At 41.0% G+C, this 13,815-nt stretch overlaps 1 protein-coding gene across 4 annotated transcripts in view; it reads left to right on the top strand.

Moving 5' to 3' along the window:
* The window catches only part of Gsdme (gasdermin E), a 65,472-nt gene that overhangs the window by 34,551 nt on the left and 17,106 nt on the right, over window positions 1-13,815 (top strand). For all 4 annotated transcript variants that reach the window (XM_026400239.2, XM_026400238.2, XM_026400241.2 and 1 more), the window contains 2 exons: window positions 12,201-12,372; window positions 12,805-12,925. In XM_026400239.2, coding sequence (XP_026256024.2) covers window positions 12,201-12,372; window positions 12,805-12,925 — 293 coding nt within the window. The remainder of the gene's footprint in view (window positions 1-12,200; window positions 12,373-12,804; window positions 12,926-13,815) is intronic.

Genomic DNA, 13,815 nt, shown 5'->3' with positions numbered 1-13,815 from the left:
CCTCTTTACTGCCAATGAAATAGCAGGGAAGGCCTGCCTGTGCAGCCTGCCCTTCTGGCCCAGTGAAGGATTTCCCTGGGGCTGCATGAGTTGGGGTGTGACTCCTCCCTGGCACCTGGAGCCTCCATGATGGCCATGTCCCTGAGTGAGCTGTTTTCTGCTCCCTGCTCCCAGGTGGGGCTGACCCCTCAGGGATCCTGCAGGTGCTCAGCAGTGCCCAGCAAGCCTTCCAGGACTGTCCTGTCAGATGCAGAAGGTACATTTTTCTCCCCCTCTTTTGGTGTTTGGAGTGGGTTCTGGAGGGAGGTGGGGAATTTAAGCAATGGAGCTTGGATGGTCTAGGCTGAGGTTTTTCTGTTTTAGTGGATTCTGTTGAGGGCACTTAATGGTACAGAGATTTCCAACCTGGCAGTCAGATCTGAGTCCTAACAGCCCACCCCAGTAGTTCCTCTGCCTTGATGAAGGGATTGTAGCCAGTGATGCTGCTTCTGATGTGTGTGTTCAAATGGGCATGAGCCAGCACCTTAACTGTACTCAACCGAATCAATTTCCCATGATCTGCTAGAAGATGGAACTTTGTAGAGAATGTTAGAAATGACTGGTTTGAATGTACGTCTGCTCTGTAGTGTATGCTGATGGATATTGGTCTTTTTTTTTTTTTTTTTTTTTTTTTACTTTTTTTTCTTGGTACTGGAGATTGAATTCAGGGGCACTCAACCACCGAGCCACATCCCCAGCCCTATTTTGTATTTTATTTAGCGACAGGGTCTCACTGAGTTGCTTAGCACCTTGCTTTTGCTGAGGCTGGCTTTGAACTCAAGATCCTCCTGCTTCAGCCTCCTGAGCTGCTGGGACTATAGGGGTACACCACTGCCCCCAGCTACCTTTTTTTTTTAAAAAAATTGAGGCATAATATTTATATATCTTTATGGGGTACATTATGATAATTCAATATGTGTGTATAGTGTGTGGTAGTCAAATCAGGATAGCAGGCATTCCTGTCTCTTCAAACGTTTTATGTATTGTGAATTCAGTTCTTTTTCAGTTATTTTGAAATATATCATAGGTTATTGTAATCATTTTCAGAGGATGGAACTGAGATAACACATTAAAACAAACTCACAAATGGCATAGAAACTCCATATAATTGAATGATAATATATTTTTAGATGATTATTTTTCAAAAGTAAAACTAATTATTTTTAAAATTTCCCAAAAGGAGTGGGAAAACTTGTAAGATGTAATAAATTTGGTTTTATTCAGTTTGTCTTGAGTCCTATGTCTGAATTTCCACCCTGAGCTCCACCCTCTAGACCCATTAGCTGCAGTAGCTTAGGAGATCAGAATTTCTCATATAGTAGTATGTAGAGTGCATCATGTTTTTTAAAAAAATTTTATTTGCTCTACTTAGTTGTACATGACAGCAGAATGCATTTTAATTCATCATACACAAATGGAGTGCAACATTTAAATTCTCTGGTTGTACATGGTGTAGAGATGCACCATTCATGCAATTGTACATGTACCTAGGGTAATGATGTTCATCTCATTCCACCATCTTTACTACCTCCATAACCCTTCCCGCACCCCGATTTGCCCAATTCAAAGTTCTTCCATTCTTCCCATTGCCGCCTCCCCTCCCCCCATTATAGATCAGGCTGCACTAATCAGAGAAAACATTCAGCCTTTAGTTTTTTGGGATTGGCTTACTTTGCTTAGCATGATATTCTCCAACTCCATCCATATACCTGCAAATGCCATATTTTATTCTCTTATAATGTTGAGTAATATTCCATTGTGTGTGTGTGTGTGTGTATGTGTGTGTGTGTGTGTGTGTCACACAGTTTCTTTATTCAGTTATCTATTGAAGGGCATGTAGGTTGGTTCCACAATTTAGCTATTGTGAATTTTTCTGAAATAAACATTGATGTGGTTATGTCATTATAGTATACTGATTTTAAGTCCTTGGGATACAGCCCGAGGAGTGGGATAGCTGGGTCAAATGGTGGTTCCATTCCAAGTGTTCTGAGGAATCTCCACACTGCTTTCCAAAATGGTTGCACCAATTTTCAGTCCCACCAGCAATGTATGAGTGTACCTTTTTCCCCACATCCTCTCTAACACTTATTATTGCTTGTATTCTTGTAACTGCCATTCTGACTGGAGTGAGATGAAATCTTACAGTAGTTTTGATTTGCATTTCTCTAATTACTAAAGATGTTGAACACCTTTTCATATATTTGTTGATTGCTTGTATATCTTATTCTTCTGAGAAGTGTCAGTCCCTTAGCCCATTTACTGATTGGGTTGTTTGTTTTTTTGGTATTCACTTTTTTATATATCTTGGAGATTAGTGCTCTATCTGATGTATATGTGGTAAAAATTTGCTCCCATATTGTAGGCTGTCTCTTCACCTCAATGATTGTCTCTTTTGTTGAGAAGAAGCTTTTTAGTTTGAATTCGTCCATTTATTGATTCTTGATTTTATTTCTTTTTTTTTTTTAAAGAGAGAGTGAGAGAGCAGAGAGAGAGAGAGAGAATTTTTTAATATTTATTTTTTAGTTCTCGGCGGACACAACATCTTTGTTGGTATGTGGTGCTGAGGATCGAACCCGGGCCGCACGCATGCCAGGCGAGCGCGCTACCGCTGAGCCACATCCCCAGCCCATTGATTTTATTTCTTGAGCTTTAGGACTCTTGTTAAAGAAGTCAGGGCCTAATCCGTCATGATGAAGATTTGGGCCTACTTTTTCTTCCATTAGGTGCAGGGTCTCTGGTCTAATTCCCAGGTCCTTGATCCACTTTGAGTTAAGTTTTGTGCATGGTGAGAGATAGAGATTTAATTTCACTTTGCTATATATGGATTTCCAGTTTTCCCAGTACTATTAGTTGAAGAGACTAGAGGTGAAAGACCTCTACAATGAAAATTACAGAACATTAAAAAAGGAAATTGAAGACAACCTTAGATGGAAAGATCTCCCATGCTCCGGGATAGGCAGAGTTAATGTTATCAAAATGGCCATACTACCAAAAATGTTATATAGATTTAATACAATTCCTATTAACATTCCAGTGCCATTCTTCAGAGAACTTAAAAAAGCAATCGTAAAATTCATTTGGAAAAATAAGAGACCCACAACAGCCAAAGAAATCCTTAGCAAGGAAAGTGAAGCAGGAGGCATCACAATACCAGACCCTAAACTATACTACAGAGCAATGGGAACAAAAAAAGCATGTTATTGGCACCAAAATAGACATGTAGACCAATGGTACAAAAGAGAAGACACAGGGACCAACTCACATATATACAGTTATCTCACACTAGACAAAGGTGCCAAAAACGATACATTGGAAAAAGTATAGCCTCTTCATTTTTTGTTTTTATTGAGACCTAATTTACACATCATTATGAGGTTTAATGTGGTAACTCAGTGCATGTATACAGTGTATGATGATCGAATCAGGGAAAAGGGCATGTCCATCTCTTCAAATATTAACGATTTTGATATGTTGGGAATTTTGTACTCTTCTCGTCTTTCTGAAATGTAGGTTGTTTTAACCAATAGTTACCCTACTTTGCCAAAGAAGAATTAAAAGTAATTCTTCTGCTCACTGTTTTGATTCCCCTTAGTGAACTTCTTTCTGTTCCTCCTCCCCTCACCCTTCATTAGTCCATTCCATTCTTCAGTGTGTTGGTTACCACAAGTGAGTGAGAACACGTGTTTGTCTTTCTGTTTCTGGCTTATTTCACTTAACATAATGATTTTCAGTTCCAGCCATGTTGCTGCAAATGACAGAATTTCATTCTGTTTTATGGCTGGGTAGTATTCCATTATGTATGTAGACCACGTTTTCTTTTTCCTTTCATTCACTGTAGGGCATCTGGATTGATTCTATATTGTAGCTGTTATGAACAGTACTACAATAGACAAGGGAGTGCAAGTATTTTTTTCATGTAATGGTTTCATCTCCTTTGAATATGTACCAGTAGTGGAATTGCTGGATCATATGGTAGTTCTCTTTTAGCTTTTTGAGGAATCTCCATATCAGTTTCTAAAATGGCTGTACTAATTTTACATTCTCACCAACAGTATATGAGTTCCCTTTTCTCTATATCCCTGCCTGCAATTTTTTTTGTTTTGTCATTTTGACAACAGGTATTGTAACTACGATTAGTTGGATTGTGAAATTTTTTAATGTACTAGTTGTATGTCTTCTTTTGAGAAGTGTCTGTTTAATTCTTTAATGTTTGTTTTTATGATGTTCAGTTTTTTAAGTTCCTTGTGTATTTTGGATATCTGACCTTTGTCAGGTGATTAGTTTGCAAATATTTTTTCCCACTTATAGGTCATCTCTTGATTCTATTGGTTATTTCCTTTGCTGTGTAAGAGCCTCTTAGTTTGATATAATCTCGTTTCTCTTTTTACTATTACCACCTGTGTCTTTGGAGTCCGATATAAAAAATCATGGCCTACACCAATGACATGAAGTGAGAGGAAGGGATTCAGTTTCATTCTTCTGTATATGCATAATGAATTTTTGTCAGCACCATTTATAGAAAAGACTGTCTTTTCTTCAGTGTGCCTTTGTCAATAATAAGTTGGCTATACAAATGTGGATTAAGTTCTGTGCTCTTGATTCCACAGGTCTACGCATGTCTTTATGCCAGTACCGTGCTGTTTCAGATACTATACCTTTGTAGAGTGTTTTGAAGTTAGCTGTTATGATGCCTCCATCAATATTATTTGTTTTCTCAGGATTGTATTGGCAGTTCCATAGGAATTGAGATTATTTTTTTCTATTTCTGTGAAGAGAATCACTGACCTTCTTGATAGGAATGGCTTCAAATCCATACATCACTTTGGGCAGTGTGGTCATTTCAACAGTATAGATTCTTTGGATCCACAAATTGGGTACATCTTTCCATTTTTCTGTGTCCTCTCTAGTTTGTTTCATCAGTATTTTATAGTGTTCATTGTAGAAATCTTTCATTTCCTTTGTTAAATTAATTTTTTTGTAGCTATTGTAAATGGGATTGCTTTCTTAATTTCTTTTTTTAGCAATTTCATTATTTGTGTATTTTTAAAATGCTACTGTTTTGTATGTTGATTTTTGCATCCTGAAACTTAACTGAATTTATCAGTTCTAACTGCTTCTTTTGGATGTTTAGTGTTTTTTTGTTTTTTTTTTTTTTGTGTGTGTGTATGTATAAAATCATGTCACCCACACACATGGATAGTTTTAACTTCTTTCTTTCCAATTTGGAGACTCTTTATTTCTTTATTTGCCTAATTTCTCTTGCTAGACTTCCAGTATTTTATTAAATACTTTCTTCCACATACTGGAGATCAAACCCTGGAGATCCAGGGCCTTGCACTTGCTAGGGTCTAGTACTTAGCTACATCCTAGCCCTTACCATCATAATCATTTTTCCCATCTTGGAGAAAGTGCTTCCAACTTTTCCACAGTCAGTATGATATTGGCTATGGGTTTTTCTAATATATTGCCTTTAGTATTTTGAGGACTGTTCCTCTCAAACCTTATTTGTTGGGATTTTCATCATGAAAGGATGCTGAATCCTATCAAATGCTTTTTGTGCCCCTGTTGAAATGAGCACATGATTTCTTTCCTTCATTGTGCTGATGTGTGGTATTATGCTTACTGGCTTACCTTTGTTGAGCCATCCTTGCATTCCTGGGATGGATTGAACTTGGTCATGGTATGTGTTCTTTTTGATGTGTTGAATTCAGTTGGCTGATATTCTTTTGAGAATTTTTGCATGTGTGTTCATCAGGATATGGGTCTGTAGTTTTCTTTTTTGTTGTTTTGGTTTTTGGTTTCAGTGTGATGTTGGCCTCAAAAGGGTTTTGCAGAGTTTCTTCCGTTTTGATTTCTGGGAATAAACTTAAACTATTAGGGAATAGTTTAAGTATAATTAGAATTCATTTTTCTCTGAATGTTTATAGAATTCAGCAGTAAGGCCATTAGGTCTGGGACTTGACTTTAATTTCATTACTCATTATTGGTCTATTTAGATTTTTCTATTTCCTCTTAATTAAATTTTGGTAGGTTTTATGAGTTCAGGAATGTAGTTATTTAGGCTTTATTGTTTTTAGCACAATTGTTTATAGTAGTTTCTTTTGATCCTTTTTTATGTCTGTGATATCAATTGAAATGTCTTCTTTTTTCATTTCTGATTTTATATGCTGTGCTATTGTCATTTTCATTTATTTCTAGGAATTTTAAAATTTCCCTTTTAATTTAATTGATTTGCCCATTGGACATTTATGAGGATCTTCTTCAACTGCCATGTATTTATATGCACTCCATTCTTTTTGTTGTTTTTGTTTTTGTTTGTTTTGGTACCGAGGATTGAACTGAGGGGCCACTGAACCACATTCCCAGCCCTTTTTATATTTTATTTAGAGACAGGGTCTCACTAAGTTGCTTAGGCTTTGCTAAGTTGCTGAGACTCGCTTTGAACTTGAGATTCTCCTGCCTCATTCTCCCAAGCTGCTGGGATTACAGGCATGTGCCACCTTGCCTAGCCTTTTGTTGTTTTATTCTGCTGCTGTTGGATGAAAACATTCTATACATTCCTTTACGTCCATTTGCCTTGTGATTTGGCTCAACTCAGATTCTTTTTTTTATTTTCTGTCTGGATGAACTACTATTGAGAAAAATGGGTGTTGAACTTTTATTGTATTAGAGAGTCTCTCTCACTCTCCTCTCACTCTCTTTAGATCTATTACTATTTATGTTATATATTTGGGTGGCTCCATGTTGGGTGCATATATAGTTACAATTTTCTTCTTGCTGAATTGATCTTTTCATCAACATATACTGAATGACCTTCTTGTCTCTTTTTTAGTTCTTGATTTAAATCCTGCTTTATCTGATATGAGCATGAATCTTCTGCTCACTTTGGTTTATATTTGCATGATAAATCTTTTTCTAATCCTTCACTTTTAGCCTATGTGTCTTGTAAAAAGCATGTAGTTGGTCTCTTTCTTTCTCCCCCACCCCTCTGTTTCTCTCTTTCTCTTAATTCACCAGCTAATCTGTCTTCTCTGTCTCCCTCTCCCTGCTTTTTTCGATGATACTGGTGACTAAACCCAGAGTCTTGCACATGTTGGGCAGTGCTGTATCATTGAGTTGCATCCCCAGCCTGGTTTATGTCTTTTTATTGATGAATTCAATCCATCTATATTCAATGTTATTACTAAAAGATATGAGCTTCCTCCTGTCATTTTGTTCATTGTATATCCTACTTGTTTTTAAGTGTTATTCTTTTTCACCTCTCATTTATTTTTGTGATTTTATAGTTTTCTGTCCTGCTAAGGTTTGATTCTTTCCTTTTTTGTGTGTGTTCTTATAGTGAGTTTCTTATATTCATGTGGTTTTAGTTATTATCCCTTCATTTCTAGTGTAGAACTTCCTCAAGTATGTCTTGTAGGGTTTCTCTTATAGTGATGAATTCTCTCAGCTTTTGCTTAACTGGGATAAACTATTTCTTCTTCAGTTTTGTAGGGTAATTTTGCTGGCTATAGTATTAATGTTGTCAATTTTTTCCTTTTAGTATTTTAAATTCTATTCTTTTTGGCCATCAAGATTTCTGCTGAGATAGCTACTCTAAGTCTAATGGGTTTTCGCTCATATGTGATGCAGTGCTTTTCTCTTGCTGTTTTAGGATTTTCTTTGCCTCCTTCTCCTTCTCCTTCTCCAATTAAACCCAGGGGTGCTTAACCACTGACCCACATCCCTAGTTTTTTTAAATATTTTATTTAGAGATAGGGTCTCACTGAATTGCTTAGGGCCTTACTAAATTGCTGAGGTTGCCTTTGAATTCGAGATCCTCCTGCCTCAGCCTCCCAAACTACTGGGATTACAGGTGTGAGCTTCTGTGCCCAGATGCCTTGTAGTTTTGATTATTATATGCTTTGATGAAGGTTTATTTTGGTTTAATTTAGTTGGGATCCTTTGAACTTTTTATATGTGGATGTGCATATGTCTTTGAAGACTTGAGAAGTTTGGGGGCTAGAAATTAGTTTTAAATGCCTTTTACCTTTTCTTCATCTTCTGGAATTCCCCTAATGTGAACATGTGTTCATTTAATGTATCCCATACGTCTTGCAGGCTTTTTTCATTCTTTTTAATTCTTTCTTTTCCTCCTCCTCCCCCCTCCTCCCACACCCACCCCCCACTGCTTTTTTTTATTTGAATGTGTAAATTCTAAAAACTTATTCTTAAGTTCAGAAATTTTTTGTTCTGTTTTTTCCTAGTCTGTTATGTACATTTGTGTGAGTGTGGGAGGGTATCAGGGATTAAACCCAGGAGCACTTTATCATTGGACTACATCCACAACCCTTTTTATTTTTTGTTTTGAAACAAGGTCTTAGTAAGTTGCTGAGGCTGGTTTTGATTTGAGATCCTCCTGCCTCAGCCTCCTAAGTTGCTGGGATTATGGTGGTGTGCACCATTGTACCCAGTGTGTACATTATTATGTTTTTTTTTCATTTTATTGATTAAAATTTTAGCTCCAATACTTCCCAGTAGTTCTTTTTACTCTTTTTTGTTTAATTTTATTTTTCTGTACTGGGGATTGGATCTAGGATCACTCCACCACTGATTACATCCCCTGTCCTTTTTTACTTTTTGAGACAGGATCTCACCAAGTTTCTGAGTGTGGTAAGGAACTTGAGATCCTCCTGTCATGTTGCTGTGTACCACCATGTCTGGCTTCTTTTTACCATTTCTATTTCTTTGCACTTTTTCTCATTCATGTCCTGAATATTTTTCTCATTTCTTTGTGTTGTTTATTTGTATTCTCTTGCGTCTCACTGAATTTCTTTCAGATCCTTATTTTAAGTTCTTTTTCATAAGTCTAGGCATGCCATAGACTTCTTCAAATTGAGATCCACTTCTGGAGAGTCATTGTTTTCCTTTGTGGTGTCATGCTTCATTTCCTGTTTCTCGTGTCCTTATGTTGTGTCCATGCATCTGGTGCAATGTTTGCCTCTTTCAATTTTATGAAGCAGTTTTTGTGCAAAATACTTTTATGTGAGATGGAGTATAAGATTCAGTTGGACAGGTGCTTTGTGTTTGGTTACAGGATACTCACAAGCATCTGTGTGATTCGTGTCGGCAGTGTCTCTGAAGGCTAAAGTGGTTTGTGAAGTTAGGAGTATGACTTTGTAGTGGACACAGACTTCCAAATGTATGTGTCTTCAGGTTCCACAGTGTCAAGAGCTAGTGGCATTGGGGCGTGTAGTGACAGCTACCACCGTCCTGGTGGGGTGAGATGTGTAGAGGACTGTCCCCATGTCCCTCAGGGCCTGCATGAGTGATGCCAAGTGTTGTGGCAACCAACATTCCCCCAGCCAGAGGGTATGAAGGAAACTTTCTCTCGTAGTCTTATGATGAAGTTGGAGATGCCTGGCCACGGGATTCCAGAAGCCACAGCAAGAAGCTTCCCCAGGTTTCTTGAGATGAGCACTGGTGATGCTGGGGTCAGTCACACCACTAACTCTTGATTCATGATTTGGGAACATAAAGGGGACCTTCCCTGTGTTCCATGGGGTTACTTACTGCAGTTGAAACTTCTAGCACTGTTACCCACATTCCTGGAATTATGGGACCCAGATGATCTCTTTGCCATGGTCCCAGAGGCCAAGCATGAATGGTACCGGGGCTTTTGGTCTGAAGTCCATGGACTGTGTTGGGGACATTTTCTATGTCTTCCAGGGAACATGCAGATAATTTTGGGGTTTGTGATGTTGCTATCTACATTTCTGGAGATGTAGCATGTGGTGGAGATCTTCCCCACGTCCTGTTTGTTGAGCATGGGTGGTACTGGGGATTTTGTCTTTGATCTGTGGTTCTGAATCTTCAGGATATGGGTGGGAAAATCCCTAGATCTCACAGGTCAATCTCTGGTGAGAACAAGTCATGTGGTCTTGGTAGCGACTGTCCTGTAGAACAGGGATGGGACCTTTGGTTCTCGGGAATAAGCTTACGTGATGCTGAGCTTTCTGTACCAGTAGCTATGGTCCCAAGGCTGTGGGCAAGAGAGGAGACCATTCTTAGTTCCCATGGGAAAAGTGTGGATGGAAATCATGCCTGAAGTATGGCAGTCCCTGGTCCTGAGACTGCAGGATGCTGAGGATGTTGCCCTTTGCCTAGTGGGATGGATATTGGCCCATAGCTTCTGATGGGTTCAGGTAACTGGCTGCAAGACCCTTAAAGCAAGACAGCATCAGCAGTGGCTCTTGTAGTAATTTGAGTTCTAGGGGTTGGGGGAACCTCAAAGTAGGTTCCTTCTTTGGAACAGAATAGTTACTTTATTTTTCAGCACTGGGGATTGAACCCAGGGACAGTTTGCCACAGAGCTGCATCCCCACTCTCTTCACCCCATCCCTTTATTATTTTTATATTGAGACAGAGTCTTGCTAAGTTGCTAGGCTGGCCTTGAACTTGGGATCCTACTGCTGAGTAGCTGGGATTTCAGGCGTGCACCATCACATTCAGCCCCAGAGAAGTTTACTTTAGACCAGGGAGCTCTCCAAATTGGATTTAAAGCTTATAAGGACGGTGGAATTCTCCTGTGGTCAGGACTGCTGGTCTGATGCTGTGATCTGGTTGTTGACACTTTCCTGACACCCCATAGTGTTGGGCACCCGGGTGGGAGTTAGTATTGAAATTGCAAATAGCTTAGTTTTATTTTTCTTCTAGGTTGTCTTCTCGCTCTCTCTGCTGTTAAGGGTTTCCGTCAGTTTTATGCTAATTTCCAGAGTTCTTCCTCACTCTCCTGGAAATAGTTTTTCCTTTACAATTTACCAGTTTGAAGTGAAAGTTGTATATAAGATCATTTTGTTCCTTGTCTATTTGCCCTTTTCCTACTTGGCAAACTTTGACTTTCTGTTTAAGGATCTTTCTGTAACCTTTGTCCGGTTTTAGCCCAGGGTCACCACCTTGCTGGGTAAAAGCCCTTAGGGACAGTTGTGCCACTGGCCTTTTCTCCCTGCACCTGTTCAATATAGATGACACATTTCTTCCTGTAAACCTGGACCACTTTGCCAATTTGCTGACCTTTCCAGTGTCCTCACACAACCCCAAATTCATCACCCTTTCCGTTGGGTACTTTTGTCTTGGCTCTGTGGAAAGAGGGGAAGACATGATCCTCTCGTGGGTGAGAGAAGGAGTTTAAGAATGCCTTTCATGGTTTTTGCTTCTGTCAGAAGTCACAAAGGGATTGAACTTCACGTTGGCCACTGCAATGCTGCAAAAGGGAAGAGATCCACCTGCCCTCCATGTGTTAAGCCAAAGTACAAACCCTCCTTCTCTTCCATCTGCCATATATTGTGTCTCTTTCACGCATGGAAGCATCCATGTTCTTGTACCTGTTCCTTAAAGCAAAAAGAAGAAAAACCCATATGCTTTCTTCATTCACTTTTGCTAAAAATATTGAGCCCTTCCTGTGTACTGAGTGTTAATCCAGCCCTGAGGTAAGCAGTGCACAGGGAGCATGGGGCCACCTCTGGAGTGTGCACTCTAGACTGAGGGGCAGGCCATGAGCAAATAAAGGAGTGAGCTAGAAAAATAACTCTATGGAAATTTACTCTGTAGAGAAGTGGTGTTAGGCTGTGATCACCTGAGTGGGGCGCTTCTGTCGGCAGAGTGCACCGGGAATACCTCCCCAAGGAGGTGGCAGTGCGTCAGTGAGATGCAACAGCTGGGGGACGTGGTGCCAGGGCTGTGGCTGGTCATGTGCCTGATGTGTTTAAGGCACAGAGAGAAGGCTGCGCGGGGTGGCGGGGGGGAGGTCTGCACAGGACAGGGGACAGGGGCCAGATTCATGAGGCCTCCTCGCCTGGGTGAGTGTAGGACAGGTATAGCACTGAAGGCTTTTAAGAAGGAGGTGATGTGGAAATGTCCCCCGACCTAGTTAAAAGGCCCACAGTTTCAAACAGTGGCTTTGTTCTGAGTGTCTCATAGTGAACGCAAGAAGGTGGCTGGAGCGTGTGTGAGGTGGTCTCAGGAGAGGCTGCTGGATGCCTTTCTGGGTGACCTGCCTTCTTTATCACCAGGAAATCAACGAAGCTGGTTGTCACCTGTCTGCTCTCAGCCGCCACCTGTGTTAGAGGAGGAAATTCACACCTCCCCCGGGCTCTAGGTCACTCATGACCACTTTTCTTTTTCAGAACAATAAATCTGAAAAACCCAGTGCTGCAGCAGGTGCTGGAGAGGAGGAATGAGGTCCTGTGTGTCCTGATACAGAAGATCGTGACGACACAGAAATGTGTGATATCTGAGCACGTTCAGATCGAGGAGAAGTGCGGTGGCATGGTGGGGATCCAGACCAAGACGGTGCAGGTGTGTAAGGCCAGGGGCTGAAGGGACCGTGGCCTGGGCAGCTGGTTTGGTCCTAGCCATGGAGACCATGGTCAGGGGCCTCTTTGGGTAGAGACTTCGTTAGTAAGTTGACAGAAATACAACTCAAGTGAACGAGAGTTTCTTGGCCTGTGTAGTTGCCATATTTGTGTCGATCCAGCTTCAGTCACTGCTGGATCCAGGACTTGAGGTTATTGTGCACTTTTGTGCCACAGTCAGTTAGCCACTGACTTGGGAATATGTGTTAAACATCATGATGCCGACAAGGATTAGATCCTTATCCATGCCAGCCCAGTTCCCATTCCTACTAAGTTCCATGGATTTTGTCTTAGCACCCCTTGTAGAAGAGGATGCACACAGTAGGGAGGCAAGAAAGGAGTCAGGGAGTGTCAGAGTATGTGCTCTTGCCCACAGGTGTCAGCAATGGAGGATGGGAATGTCACCAAGGACACCAACGTGGTGCTGGAGATCCCAGCTGCCACCACCATTGCATATGGAATCATTGAACTGTATGTGGAGCTGGATGGCCGCTTTGGTGAGTGCTGCCTCTTGAAGGATGCAGGGTGTCCACCCCTACCCCCCACCCACCTGTGTTCCTTTGGGGTAAATTCTTGTAGAGGATCCCCTTCTGCTTTGGGCATCAATAGTGAGAGAGGGAAGAGATAGCAGAGGAGTTTGGGAGTGTCCCATATCTGGGTCCTGGTGAAGTGGGCAGCACTGTGTGGGGGCTTGGTGAGGGAGGCCCAGAGCAGTGCCACCTTTTCCGCCAAATGTCAGCATGGGGCCAGGTCCCCCCACAGGGCAGAGGGATAGGAACGTGGGCTCTGTAGGCAGACAGATGGGGTGTTGACCCGACACCATGACCTCTGGTGAGGTCTCTGGCCGTCTGTGCATCCCACTGAGCTGCAGCTTACCCAACCCTATAAAGGGAAAGGGTTCCCTCTTGGGCTTCGGTGAAGATTAAACTCTAGTGTGCCTGGGTCACCTGTTAACTTCCACCTTGGCTGTTAATATCATCCTCATTGTTTCCGTTCCACCTTCCCTGCCCCAGTATAAAGCCAGAAAGACTAAACTTGACCTTCCTCTGCTGATCACAAGTGTGTCATTGTTATTGTTCAAAGAAAATAAGGTTTTAGTTTTAGTAATGTCGGCTTATCTTAGATGCTCATGGTCCTTCCCTCTTGGTCCCAAGGAGAGCTCATGTTGTAACCTCTTACAGCTTCTTGGGGATATGAATAAGCAAATGGTTAACACATTGTTAACTTTTTTAGGTCTGGTGATGATGTTAGGGGTATGTTTGTAAAAACTTTTTAAATTATCCTGAAATTTCACAGATGCAATGGTAAAATGTCTGTGATTTGCTTCCAGAATGACGTGAGGGGAGCACAGGGTGGGAGCCTGTGTGGCAGGTAGAGGGGACAAGAG

The sequence above is a fragment of the Urocitellus parryii genome, chromosome 3, assembly GCF_045843805.1.
Source record: "Urocitellus parryii isolate mUroPar1 chromosome 3, mUroPar1.hap1, whole genome shotgun sequence".
Taxonomy (NCBI): domain Eukaryota; kingdom Metazoa; phylum Chordata; class Mammalia; order Rodentia; family Sciuridae; genus Urocitellus; species Urocitellus parryii.
This window is presented reverse-complemented; position numbering and strand designations above follow the sequence as displayed.